Source organism: Oratosquilla oratoria, chromosome 17, assembly GCF_046742065.1.
Source record: "Oratosquilla oratoria isolate Oo_2021 chromosome 17, ASM4674206v1, whole genome shotgun sequence".
Taxonomy (NCBI): domain Eukaryota; kingdom Metazoa; phylum Arthropoda; class Malacostraca; order Stomatopoda; family Squillidae; genus Oratosquilla; species Oratosquilla oratoria.
In genome coordinates, this window is record NC_134793.1 from 20591600 (window position 1) to 20606588 (window position 14989).

At 38.6% G+C, this 14989-nt stretch overlaps 1 protein-coding gene across 1 annotated transcript in view; it reads right to left on the reverse strand.

The window, feature by feature from the left end:
• LOC143034240 (TBC1 domain family member 19) overlaps positions 1-2967 on the reverse strand; it is a 16309-nt gene extending 13342 nt beyond the window's left edge. Inside the window, exon 1 of the mRNA XM_076200176.1 lies at positions 2773-2967. Coding sequence (XP_076056291.1) covers positions 2773-2877 — 105 coding nt within the window. The 5' untranslated portion in view covers positions 2878-2967. The remainder of the gene's footprint in view (positions 1-2772) is intronic.
• Positions 2968-14989: the final 12022 nt, after the last annotated feature.

Consider the following 14989-nt stretch of genomic DNA (forward strand, 5'->3'; position numbering starts at 1 on the left):
ATAATAAAAATGATGGGGCTGTTTGATAATACTGTAATCCGCCGCATATTTTGATATTGTATATGAACTCATCCACGAGAAACTAAAATGGTTGGGGGAGATTGTTTTTATCTTTCATTTATTTTTCCCTGATGTGATCCCATTGCATTTCTCGAACTCACTCCGTGTTGTACTTTTGTCTTTTTTCTCACCCACTAACAGCACGAAATATTGTCATAAGGATGAATAAAATAACCAAGGTCGGATTATCCTATATGCCAAGTACGCCATGACGTAGGGTCAGCGTCGAGATTCAGCCGGTTCTTACCGGTTCGTGTGAACCTGTTGCGGAATTTCATGAGCTCGGCGAACCGGTTATTAGAAATTGACTTATACGGGCTATAATACAGCCTAAGTGATATCCAAATGCTTCTGGCCTGGTGAGAGAAGCTGTTGTTAAATCTTTGAATCACACTACAGCGTAGTGTCCCATTCACTGAAAGGCCCACAAATCTGATAGACCCGACCCACAATGACTGCAACATTATGATTTACGGGAATCCCGAAAATATGTATAAATATATATATACTGTATCATTAATACATTCTGATATTTCTATAAAACATAAAAAAATTCGGATTTTGTATAATTTATCTAAGGGGGGGTGGGCAAAAATGTGGTTGGAATGCCCAATGTAAGCTTAATCCGACCCTGGAAATAACTTGTGTTAGGCAGAACGACATTTGTGGTGCATCTTACCCAAGAGACGTTGTCAAGTCATTGTTCCACTTTCGAACGCTGCCTCATTTGTCCAAGCATAATGGCATTAAACTATACGCCATACACTTTTACTACTGTATTCATCTTGTGTTTTTCCATAACATTTAAAGCCTCGGTCACTGTCACGACTCAAATGAGTTCGTTTGAATAGAAACGACTTCTTTTACATTTTTTAAATCTCTATATGCCATATTACCTGTGCGTCATATGTTGAGAAGCTGAATGACGAACTAAGATTATTTAAACCTATACGAATATTAGACACATTATTGAACTGACATAATTGTCCTTGAAGTCTAGAATACTGTAAGTGAAGTCGTCCTACAGCTTTTCAAATTCCGAGAATCGTGATAATATGACTGGGGCTTAAAATAGTTTTTCCGACCATCTACCAGCTAGTAGAACTTATCTTTATCTATCACTTTCGCCGAAATCCCCATTATGTATATATTCACTCCCTAGCCTTTGACTCTCCTCACATATTCATCAAGTAGCAAGTAATTACGTAGATCCAAATACGGCAATATGTTCTCTGCAGTCGACTTTAGATAATCCATTGGGCATTGGACGGTAGTGAGGTACATCAAATTAATTAAATGAAAGCAGTTTTATAGAAGATTAAGCAGCATAGTAAAGACCAGTTAGAAAAGTATTATAATTGAATTTCCCACCTTACAAAAGCAAGACGGGCGGCTAAATGTTGACGTATAGTTCAACTTCCAGCCACATGAGGGCAGCAGCGTCCGAGTCGTCGCGTCTTGCATTCGAGACAAGGGAGTGGAATGATGTTAAAAGTCAAATCTTCTTTTCTTTTCTTGTTTTAATTTTCGTGATCCAAAGCTATGGTGGATCATACATTTATCATGATCCTACTAACGTAAAATCACAGACAATGCACGACATTTACTTGTCGCCTAGGTCGAAAAATATCTCGTTAGTCATTAGCGCTTTTGAGAACTAGGTGATGAATAATAATACCAAAAGACGCATATTCTGAAATAATAACAATAAATACCTCTGTTTTACGTTTGAATATCAAAATTCAAATAACCATAGAAACGCTGGCAAACTGTGATGTTCTACTTTTACTGTCTTTTTACTTTTACCTTTTACTGTCTTGGATCTGTACATTCAACCGACATCAAGTCAGTGGAAAAATATAAATTAAAAGTACGTGTAATACAAACGATCTGCGGGAAATGAACTAAATTGTGGATTCAAATACAATTGACAATTAAAAATGCCAAATTAAATATAACAAGTCCAACCCCAATCTAACTTATTTCTCAGCATCGTGATCTCGTACACAAAAGTCAGTGATTCTTATAACTGTCTTTACTGTTTACACCTTTCAATTCGTATGCAGTCCCGCAAGGACCAATAGGTCTGTTGCTGTTTGCATCTCCTTTGTATTCCTTTTTGTGTACTTGTGCCCAGAGTGTGAGCATTTCCGTGCTACATTGACTCCGAGGACATCTGTTGATAGGTTGGAATACCACAATTTTGACATTTCTTTTACACTGATATACCCCATCTTTTGTAATTTTTTCTTCCCATATCCTTTATCAAATAAATAGCGATGATTATGATGATGATGATAACAATAATGATCATAATCATAATAATAACAATAATAATAATTACAATATCGCCAGCCGCGTAACAGAATAGCCAACCGATCTGCGGAACAACATTGCCAACCGCATAACAAATTTGCCAATAGTATAACATTACATCCAGCGATGTATTTAACGAAAGGAATTGTATTCCTACAAAGGAGATGGAACAGAGCACAATTAAAAGTTAAATTATTAATCTGGATAAACACATAAACTGGTGCAGTATGATGTCATGTGACCATGTCCGACAACAAGATATGCTAACGGAGCGTTTGTTTACAGCGTGTTTTTTTTTTTTTTTCTGCGTCCGAACTCGTCATGGACCGAAAGGGCTCTTGTCTACATGTTTAAATCATAACCCATTACAACTTCTATCACGTGATTCTGACTCACCTGGACATCGGCAAGAAAGTCACTGTAGAACGGAGTGGCTTGGAGTTGGAGCGCAAGCCTGTTGACAATGGCCGTTACGTTAGATCCCAGCTCGAATCGAAGCATCCTGGGGGTATTGAAGGCTTCTTCTGGTGTGGTCTGGTGGAGCTTTTGGCTCTGGGTTGGCAAGACGTGTTTTGGTGAACTGGTGTTAGATGGTGGTGTACTAAGTCTGGTGTGCTTAGCCGTGTTGGTCTCGTGGTGTGACGGGTTTCTGGTTTGTTTTCAACTTACAATCTAAACAGCTTGAAGAGATCGATCTAGTTCTGTTTGGACAACGCTGGGCGGGTTTTGTTCTAGGTTAATGAGGGCTAGATGTTTAGAAAAAGGATTTTATATAGATAAGTGACAGTGTTTAAATGTGGGGATTTTGAGTTACCACGAAAGGTATCGTTCTAATATTTACTGTTCTTAATGCATAGTGATTGGCTAGGACACATGTAATATCTTGCATATATACTGTTCCTGTTGTAACTAAATCTTAATCAAGCGAAGATTTATTAAAGCTTAAGAAATAATTGGGTTCATAATATGAACTCAATGATTATGTCACTTTAGACTTTGAAACATCGTCGTTAGAAAGGTTATATTTTCTGAGATGCAACAACGCAGAGCAAAAATGTGAACGAAAATATTTGGAAACAATGAAGAAACTGTGAACCAATCACATTTGAGAAATGTGAAATAAATATTCAGCAACGCCGGTAGAGAAGATATCCACCGCCAAATTAAAATAAACAATGGATGATGTCTTTCGTGTTATTGCTGACAAATGACTATTGTTGTTGTTGTTATCGTTGTTGTTGTTATTTACAAGTTCTGAATCACCTGGCGAAAAGAAAAAATAAAACACATAATGTTAAATTTATATGAAAAAAATATATTTTGACAAATGGTGAAAAATAAATGGATAAAGAATGTCGACAAATGTTTCTGATGTCGAAGATCTAAAAGTAGTATATCACTGCTAACCCAGTTAACTAAATTACCTTTTCCGTCTCTTGAACTTTATTGGTTCGTGTCAACCTTTGAATTAAACTCAGGAAAAGCATATATTAGAATGTTTTCTCAAAATAAGTAAACTAGTAGAGTATTAAAATATCCAGATTATTTACGATTTGTCTCGAAGGAATGTCTAAGAATTGGGTTAGAAAGGGCTTGACCATCAATAGGAAACATTTCAATCCACTGAAATTTACGGATGACATTCTCACTTCAGAAACTGAAGACAATTTACAAGATATGCTGAGTGATCTAAAAATATATCAGAGTAGGTTTGAAGTGAATAGGTTTGAGCTCAAATGCTCAAAGTAAAAAATATAATAATTATTAACAATCTTGAAGTTGAAGAGTGAATATGTAGGCTAAATGCTAAAACTAATAAAAAATTAAAACAAAGAAAAATTGTATTTAACTGATTTTTTAACAAATGTATAAATATTATGAGAAGCTCTCTACTTCTATGTCCGAAACGTAAATATTACATGTGTATTCCCAGCTATGATCTAATCAATTTTACCCTAGAACAGCCTTTCTCAACCAGAGTTCCTCGGAGCCCTAAGGTTCCGCAAACTGTCCCTAAGGGTTCCGCGAGAACAAGTGAGATAAGCTAATGCACTTCTGATTTTTTATTTAGTTTCATATACGTAATATAATTTAACACTCACAACATATTCTTGGTTATTCTAATTATGTAATATAGACATCATCCTACCTAACCTATTATTACGATGAAAATAAAATGAGAAAGATATGGTATATATATATAATACATGTATATATATGTATATATATAATATATATATATATATATATATATATGTATATATATATAATATATGTATATATATATATATGTATATATATATATTATATATATATATATATATATATGTATATATTATATATATATATATATATATATATATATATATATATATATATAAATTCACAGGGGTTCCTTGAGACATGCAATTTATTCTAAAGGTTACGCAAGGGTAAGAAGGTTGAGAAACGCTGCCCTAGAAACTGACGAAAACTGTAAAGACAAAGCTAAGAAGTACATAGAGAGGAATGAAAAAATCATTGCTGAGGCAATAGATTAAATGGAATTTAATGAGGCTGGTCAGATTGCTAAAAGAGAGAGAGAGAATAGAGGATAGAGCTAGTATATTACTGACTGGACGCCACGAAATGGGAAACGTTCATAGAAACCCGTCGGAGAAGTTTGCATGAGTGGCATGACAAGTTAGCAATTATTTTAGATTTGTGAACAGGTTGGAAGAAATCCTTGTCAGAATTGCCCAGTGTACACAGTGACAGGAGCCTACGAACATAACACTTATCCTGTATAATACAAGGAGGTAAATACACATACATACAATGATACATACATGCATGCCCACATTCACATTAGCCAGAATTAAATATGTAATATACAGCTTGCATTGACTGAAAAAATACATATACAACACGAAGTTTACAAAACCATTTGAGTCGACTCTTACATTCATCCTCTCAAGAAAGACGGTATTTGAATTAGAAAACTGAGGATTTTCGCCGTAATGAATCTAAATACCCGTAGGCTTACATAACATTTCCTTTTATTGGGGATCTCATTGACCCTACCTGTGTGATCACCATGGCAACCACATTCCCAAGGATAAATTCTTGTTACGTCGTGTTTTTCGTGAGGTATAACTACTATGTATAAGAAAGATAGCACTGAATTGTTTTTTTATTCGTATCAGAACGAATTTCACTCGAAGTTTTCAACGTACAACCTAAGCGCTATAGTTGTTTACATGTTGCCAAGCAACCGTCGCCCACACTGGCGGAAATGTCGATAATTTAAACGTACTTCTATTCAAACCTATGTTTACAGATAAGTTCTACATATTTTCTATACAATTTAAATACATTAAGATAGATCTTTGTGTTATTTTAATAAGAATTGAGGATGGAAACATGTGACCGCACAACAAATGGACGATAACTACTGATTTCCCTCGAAACAACATCGCCTATTTCCCGCTCTGATATCAGTGTAAAGAGTACCGAGACCGAGTACTACAGTGTCCAGTATAGTTTATTTCGAGTACTTTCCAGAAAAGTGATTGCCTGCATTCATCAGACCTGCTACTCCAATCTTCGGATTCATTTTCTGCAATCCGCCGTCGACAAATGAAGGCTTGGCAACGTTCGTGATCTGTTTGCCTCAACCTCTCTTCACCTTCGCTCTCTAAAATCCAATGTCGACCGTTGAATGTCTTCTTGTTCATCTCATCGTCAGACTATCATTACTCGCTTGCGTGTTGGCTACACTCTATACACTCCTGGCCAAAGACAAATAGATGATAAAGAAAAAGGCATATGTACATTTTTCAGTCAAGCTGAACGGTTTTCACCTTGCGGGAGGGAAATTATCCGAGGCCTTGGAAGTGGAGTTTTACCCCGTAGAGGTTTCCTTTGGTAATTTTGAATAATCTCACAAGTATCTTTTTTGTTCAGTCTCTCCTAGTAATTGGTTAACAGGGCTGACTGACGAGGATTACTACTTGATCAGTGTCCGAAACCCAGCGTTTCCACAAGAGTGAATTCAGTTTCCTTATGTTACTGGCCAATTTCCTTAGATTCATCAAGTTTCCTTAACAGTATCCTTGGGTATAAATAAGAATTAATATAATTTCTTTAATAAATAATTGCTATCTGTAATATAACATTTTATATAACAAAAATACTATAGTCAATTTCCAATGATAAATGCAGTAATGAAATAATCATTCACATAATTAGATATACATGCATACATATACCAAGACCCTTTTCCTCCTTACCAGGGGGGGTAGCCAAAAAGGACAAGGCACAAAATCATTCCCACCCATTTCATCCCCGAAAACACTCCACACCCCTCCACCCTCCCTCCCATCTTAGCACCTCCTAGATATACAGACTACAAAAGACTTGGGTTCCTTTTGCGTTACCCAGACTACTTATACTTTGAGGCTAACAGATAACAATATGCATTAGTAAAATATCATAAAGTACTTCTCAAAAATTAGATATGAACTAGTTATATCAAAATATGCATAAAAATGTAAGAATAATTACAAATCTGTTGTGACCAGTGGAAGACTAGAAATAAAAATGCTGGGACTGTAAAATAAAATAGGAACTTGCTTTGACAAAATATGACTGAAATATAAAAAATATTATATTACTAATATACTGTGTGATAAACAAGAATAAATATAAATTTAAATCAATAATTACTTTCTGAAACGAATTGTTACAATTATGTAAATAGTTATTTCCTAAAACGATATTTTACATAATTGTAAAATGTTGTTTCAGGAAGTACTTATATATCTAAAAACTGTACTTATTCTTGTTTATTACACAAAAGATTAGTGATGCATTATTATTTAATTTTCTAATTTTATTTTGTCAAAGCAAGCTCCAACCACAATATATCATATTGAACTAGCCAAGTGAATCAAACTTTATTATATCACTGACAGAGATACCTCTTAACATAACAATAATAATTCTCTTGACATATGAGAGTAACTAAAATGCCAAAAGAAAGTGTAAGGTGATAGAATATATCATTGAAATGTAATTGTTTATATAAAGTACTCATAATACTACCTCACGATTTGTATCGTGATATTATAGATATTTTGGTATTGGTACCCTAAGAGGGGGTCTAACGGTTCGTCGAATGCGGTTCGACAGACACGTGTCTGTGTGAACGGGGTGTTTGGTTGTGGAACAACCTGTTCGACAACTAAATACCCCGTTCACACATCACTACACGTGTCTGTCGAACCGCGTTCGACGAACCGTTAGACCATGTAAATCCCCTCTTAGTCGACAATTGGTTGTTACAATTTGTTTCCCCACAATGCCCAGTGAGCATGATGTAATTACTTTCTAGAATTTATCTTGCATTAGTAAATACATAGAAGGACATGTCAAATGTGATGGCATGTGTGAATAAAATGTACCAAATACGACACAGTAACTATAGCATCAGCTTAAGTTAAGTGTCCATTCACAAACAAGCTATTCCAGTGTGTGTGTGTGTGTGTGTGTGTGTGTGTGTGTGCGTGCGTGTGTATGTGTGCGCGCGCGCGCGTGCGCATCAACGTATAGATGACGCATGGGTATGACATATTGATTATTTATAACAGCAACAAATGTCTACTAATCTAAGTCATAGCGGTAATAAATCATTAGTTGTCGAAGTTTGGAGAGTCTTCCATGAGGGCCTGTGGGTGTCGGTTTGTGGTAGCGAATGGCGTGACAAATAGATACTTCTCAAACCACATCTACAATCAGATTTAAGATCTACAACGACCTTATCATATCTAAAAATGCGCATCAACTTTATATTGTAATCATAAGCAAGTTCCAAGGGTCATGATGCCTAATTATTGTTAACGATAATGCCCGCGGAATAATCCCGCCAAAATGCAGCTTTGGGTCCTACAGAGAATACCACTGCATATAATTATAGCTGGTATTTCAAAGTGAATATGGCAATATTTCGTGTTGCTTGGAAACTGTTATTAATTTTAGGAATCTGCACGACTCACCAAGAACAATTTGCGTCGTCCCACTGAAATATCTTATTTGTTATGGCCATTTAATCTTAGCTGATGCTATAGTTACTATGTCGTATCTGGTACATCTTACATGACAGCACATTTGACATTTCCTTAGGCGTCTTTACAGATGCAAGATGACATCTGAAAAGCATCTGTATGGTGCTCATTGGGCATTGTGGGGAAACAGAGAAATTGTAACAACCAATTGTCGACATTTTTGGGAGAAAGCCTGCACTATAGGTAGTGGGTGGTTTCAGGAAAGACAGTGATTCGTCAACGTCAAAGCGCGAGATCCTTTTCGACCAATCAAATTAGACCCCTTCGGTCCACGCTCTCCACACTACTGCCCGGGCACGAAAATGCCGTCATTCCATAAGAAGATGGCTTACTAGCAAGACATAGAAAGTGAATAGTTTGTAGGCCATAGAAACTCAAAAACGATGTAAGAGTTTCCGTTACTGAAAGTGACTTGAAGTTATAATACTACTTGATCGATGAGGCTTATAAAATTCTGCTCGGGATCGAAACCTCCCGGGACATGGCGCCTCTCCGCAACGTACAAGGTAGGTCTGAAAACACGATTACACGCACATAGCACACATTGTAAGGCCCGTATCACGGTCGGGTAGGCATGTTATTTGCGGATTAGAGATGGACCTTGTGCCTAAACGGAGGTTGTCGAACCTTAAAGACTAGGCAGGGTAAGTCGAGCGAGCCCTGAGGTCGCCAGGTAGGGGGAGGGGGATATCATCTTAGATTAAATGATACGGGCTCGACGGTGTAGGGCATCTTATGCTTAAAATAAAATCCAGAGGACGGTACCACAGTTACGGCGCACGACCCTGTGTTCAGTGGACGTGAGGCGGTTATACGTAATGGCGTGTTGTACCGGGTCCCAGGATTCGAGCATATGGTACATAGACAAGTTGCAGCATCTGCACAACAATTTTTTACACTTCTAGGCAAGAAGAGGAAATTTACGAGGCCAAGTGCTCCTGGGGTGAGTAACAATTTTTTGTACTTAACGGTAAGTATTGAAGTGTTTATTTGTATGGAAGCGTTGCGAAATTTTGTAATGAAGGCTAACAGGCGTTTTGGCGCGATCGAAAAATTTCGGTTGCGGTCGTTGACCCCCCCAGTCCTAGACGTAAAATTTTCGACTGCGACGCTCGGAGTTGTAAATGGATTTAGTGTTTTAAGATTTTTTTTTTTCGGATTGGTCTCGTGTAAGCACCAAAACTCCCACATTTCTACAGGTTTCGAATATTTTAGACTAGATTTGGAAGATGATTCATCGCTTTTCAAAGGTATACTGTATTCTTGTTTGTTGTAGATACTTGATACGTCTGTAGTATACCAATCTTGAAATAGTCGATACTAATAGAATTTATTTTTCAGACTACTTCGTAATTGTAACAGGACCCGAAATTTCTTCTACACAAGATGAAATGGAGAACGGGTCTTGGGAGACTGGCAACTTGCACTACAAGCCACGAAGGTTAGTGACTGAATTTAGGTCTTGGACATAGTCTCGTAAAGTGCTGTACTAAAAACTAATTTTGCATTGTTTTCAAAACTGCAATTGTTTAAGGTTAATGTTAATCGGTTTGAGATGGTTAGGGTTCGTGCTGGTTGTAGTGGTGACGTGGGGAAGGTAGTGGTTGAGGAGGAATGAAGTAGACGTTAAAGGGCGGTAGAATAAAAATGGGAGGTGGAGTTGCTGATGGAAAGGTATGGGAGGATAATCCTGGTTTAGAATTTGAAATGGAAGATGGAGAATAGGTAAATTAGTGGGTTGGGTGATAGTGATTGATGCACTGGTCTGTGGGGGGTTGTATTTCTTAGCTGTGGTATGGGAGGGTAATGGGAATAGTCATGGAATTGGAACAGGTTATCAAGAACTAGCCTCGCCATTGAAGAGATCTTCACTTCAAAAGCATAAGTGGTTTCCCCCCAGACTTGGAAAGGAAGACGCAGTTTTTAGTTTCTAAAGGTAAGGAGATTTTAGTATTCCTGAAATGTAAAACCTTGTATATTCATTGTAATGGCAACATTTCTACTAAGCTGTAGAAATGACTCCCTTTTAAATTGATGTAACCTTCAAATTCACTGGAGGTCATAAATTAGTCTCTTGGGTAATGCTTGATAAATCTGATACATTTTGTCATCTTTTCAGCACCTTGTGGGATGTGGTACAGCACTGCTCTTATCCTGAAAGTCTCCACTCCAGGTGGCACCACTATCCTGATGCCCAGTAAAGCACGTGCCTGCCCTACCTTCGTCTTCTGCCTCTGAACCTTCAGCCATGCAGGACTGGCACCTTTGCAGCTAGCAAGGTAGGTTTGGAAAATTAATTGTACCGAAAACATCGCAAGGCCCGAGTTATGGTAGGTATGGTTTTGGTTGTGGATTCATTCTTGGCATTCACAGCAGAAGTGTTAACACTTGGTGTGATCCAAGAAGTTCACATGCAGGCATGGCAAATGCTGTGCCTAAAACCTTGGTACATGCCCTTCTCATGTTTCTATATCTTTGTAGATTCCTTAGTTTTAAAAGAAGCAATGTAGTAGTACTGCTTTAAAATTGTAATTACCCATCACGCCTGGGGCAGCACTGCAAAATGTTGTAGAACTTGATCAAATATAACCCTATTATTTGGCAAGAAGGCTAGTAAGAAGCCACAATGTATGCCACACTTCCTGGAATGCAGACAATATGGCTTCTATCACCTTGTACTTTATAAAATGGATTGGAGAAACTTTGGAAAGTAAACTATTGGCAACAAACTTACAACTTCCAGATTGTTTGTGAAATACAAAAGCTTCCATCTTTTTCAGCCACCTGAGACTGCAGCAAGACCAGAATCATTCGCCTAATGAACATGAAAATGGTTTCCTCGACGTGACTCCAGTAGAGGCAGCATACTTGTCGTTCAGCAGTGTTACCACACCTTTGCTTTTCTTTAGGCTTCATGAGTTGCCACAAGTTTCACCAATGGCACTAGCCCTCAACCCTACCCAAACCTGAACTGATACTTTTAGTAAAAGGGTGGTAGCCTCGGTTGTTGGCCCTTTGCATGGAAAGGTGACAAACTGATCACGAGTGGTATGGAGTTTGCTATTTGGGATCGTGCAAGTGTATTGATGGTATTGACCTTTAAGGTCTTTGTCAAAGTTTTGTAAGTCGAATTTTCAATTTAAACTTTGTACACGCCAACTTTGTAAATAAATAATTGTTCATTATATCCTTGAAAGATCTTGTTGCAAATATTAACGTCGTGCTCAACGGATGCTGCACATGTGAACTACAAAATGGGTGTGAATATAAGATGAACCAGTATAAGTTTTGTTTACTAAACCTTTTACACTGCCAGATACAAGTAGGAACTGATGGGGACAGTGTTGAAAGCATTCGGCACTGTAAGGAACAAGTGCAAATTGCCGACCTAGATAACTAACTTTTGAAAAAGCCTGATCTTGCTGGCAGAATGGTGCAGATTCCAAAATTGAACTACTCCCCAGGAGTTCTAACAGAAATCTCTAATCATAATCTGACGAGAATACTCGGGTCGCCACCCTACATGAAAATTATACTAAAATTGCCCCCAGGTGCAAACATAACAAAATATATTTGGCAACACTACTAACCACTTCCAAAACGGCATAATAGCGTAAACCGTATGCTGTAACGGTGTGGGCATCCAATCGGGTAATTTGGGAGAAATATGGTTACTTAAATGTTTAAATTGGTTTAATGTCTACATTCCAAACCTAATTCCTCAGGTCAAACTGTCGTTTAGTAAACCCAAAGAATGCTTTGGTATTAGGACAATAACGGTAAATCCCCAATGGCGACCAGAATATCCCTAATTAATCCAAAATACAAATTGTCACAAAGCGTGAAAGTCCCAAACCCGAGTATAAAATCCCCAGAAGAGAGCCCTGCATGGTACAAAAGTTGCAGCCTTTCGAATTAACCGTAATGATTCCCCATATGTTCTTGTCAAATTCCTATGAACGCTGCTCGTATCTCCCCTAGTCAGCACCCAATCATGACATCACACAAGGTGGTGCCTGACGGATAAGAAAGTGGTGTTGGGGGGGGGGGTGATTTTACAGCCGAAATGTAATTCTTCAAGGTAATCGTAATCGATACCTCTATTTGTATACTCTCGATGCCAGGGTAACATACTTGGGTGTCGATAACCTCACCCCAGATCGTTCGAATCGCACCGTCCAAACTCCAGGTAGCCAGAACTTTGGCTTTCGAAGGGGGTGTCTGAACAAGATTACTAATCCTGTATAGTATTTACGTAAGCGATAACAGTGACACCACTGCTGACGCATCGGACTGAAGCAGTTTCCCAACCTGGGGTGCTGAAATTAATTACAGGGGGTGCTGGGAAGTAATGCACACATTACTCGTTGATTACGTAGTGCATATGACTTTTCCCATGCCATTTTATTTTTCTCGGGTGTCCTTATTTCTTCTACAAACATCGTAAATTTGTTTCGGTTCTAAGGAATCGAAAAAATAAATCGAGCAGTACACTTCACTTTCTTGTATCCTAATAAGATAGGGGTGCTGGACTGCTTGGAGACTACAGGGGGTGCTATGGTCGGAAAAGGTTAGGTATGGTATTTAGGCCAGAGGCCAGGCACGGGGGGGAAACTTCGGACTAAAGGCTCTTCCAGACGATTGAGCATTGTCCACGTACACAAGCGATTAGTTTGTGCGTCAAGTAGTTTGCCACTTCTGCCCGCTAAAACACTGGCAAGGGGTTGGTTGGTTTAGCAAAAGCATCAGACACTGCCCGTGGCGGGTAATATGACGTCACTGCCAGACACACGAAGCTTCCTACTGTATAGTATAGAGGCAAAGGGCAGAGGTTGTCATTGTTCACGCTAGTGTTTGATCGACACGACTTTGCTCCAGCTATGGATCTGTGGTAGACATTCTAGATTTAATAGAACTTTGTCGGCCACCATACTGTTAGTTATAGTACCGCTCGGTATTCTGGTCTTACCTGAACTAGTGAACTACCACACGCTTTCGCTGTGCCCGGATTTGAATGGACCAGCTCAGTATCGTTGTGGACAACTACATTTATACCCGTAGGCTTTGCTCATTTGCAGGCAGTGCCCGTTAAGCGGTGCTCGATCGTCTGGACGGGCCTCGACTGCAAACTAACTCGCAGTTTTATTCTGACAATGTATATGAAATAACTAATACAAACAAGTTATAAGCCCCTCCATAGCCCAACCCCACCCCCACCCGCGGCTACGGGTCTGAACACCATTGTTAGTAAAAACGACTGCAAGCTCGCGAGACAATATTCTATTGATATACACAGCTCATGATAACGACATACAATGTACTTCTGTAAATGGAATTCACAATATTTCACTGCGGAGGGAGGCCACATATAAATCGAATCACCCGATGCCAACTAATCTTAATACGAAAGGTTTAATAGTGTTTAGATGTTAATCCTTTAAACTGCTGAGGAATTCTTGGAGCTAAATGAAATCGCTTAGCGACGGATAAACAACAATTCGGTATAGTTGTTACGATGTTGGTCAAATTTTTAGACCCCTCACAATCTTGTTTCATTAAACTCAACCAAACGGAAAAAAGGCAAACGCCATCTGTATTACACAAAAAATCCATACAAAAACATTTACATTGATCACAAAATAAGTACAGCAAGATAAACCACCAAACTTCCTACCTTATCAAATGTCTCCAGACATCAGTCTCACAGGGCACCTCCCACCCTAAGAGAAGCACAAACTTCAAGCACTAGTTCAGATCACCATCCAGCAATAAAACGATACCAATACAATAGTTCGGCCACTGAAACAAACCAGTACACAGAAGGCACTGTACACTATCTTGCATGGCCTCACCTTAACCATACCCAGACATCATGGGTGACTTATGGGCCTATACAGTAGATGCTTTACCTGGGAGTGGGCACAAGACCTAGGACAACAGATTGAATCTGACGACCCTCCCTCTTCCAGTAATGGTAGTCACTCTAATCTTTCTGTGTATGACATTATCTAAAATCAGAACCTTCTTTTAAAGACTTATCGGACCTATTCTTTCACTTTCTTTTTAGTGATGGTTTCATTATTCATATGCCAAAAGGCTTATTCCACCTTATAATGGAGGTAGCCAGTGAAGACCACCTTCCACCCATCCAACACCATCAAACCCCCCAATTATTTTAGATCTTTGTCGATGAAGGGCCATCCCTGATCCCCCTCATTGACTGCCTGGGTCAGATTGAAAGTGGCAACACACTATTGGGTTATTAATATACCAAGGGCTTTTTTCTCCTTGTAAGGTAGATGGCCAAGTCAAAGGTACACACCCACTCCCACCTACCACCCTTGTTTCTCTAATCATAGCTCCTCATGGATGTAGGATCATCCCTGTCTCCTGCCCACTGCTTGGGACAGAAGATAGAGAGAAATCCCTGTAGGTTGCATCGAAATGCCCACACAACCACTCCTCTCCCCATCCTTGCTTGACAGGACATGGATAAAGACAAAACCTGA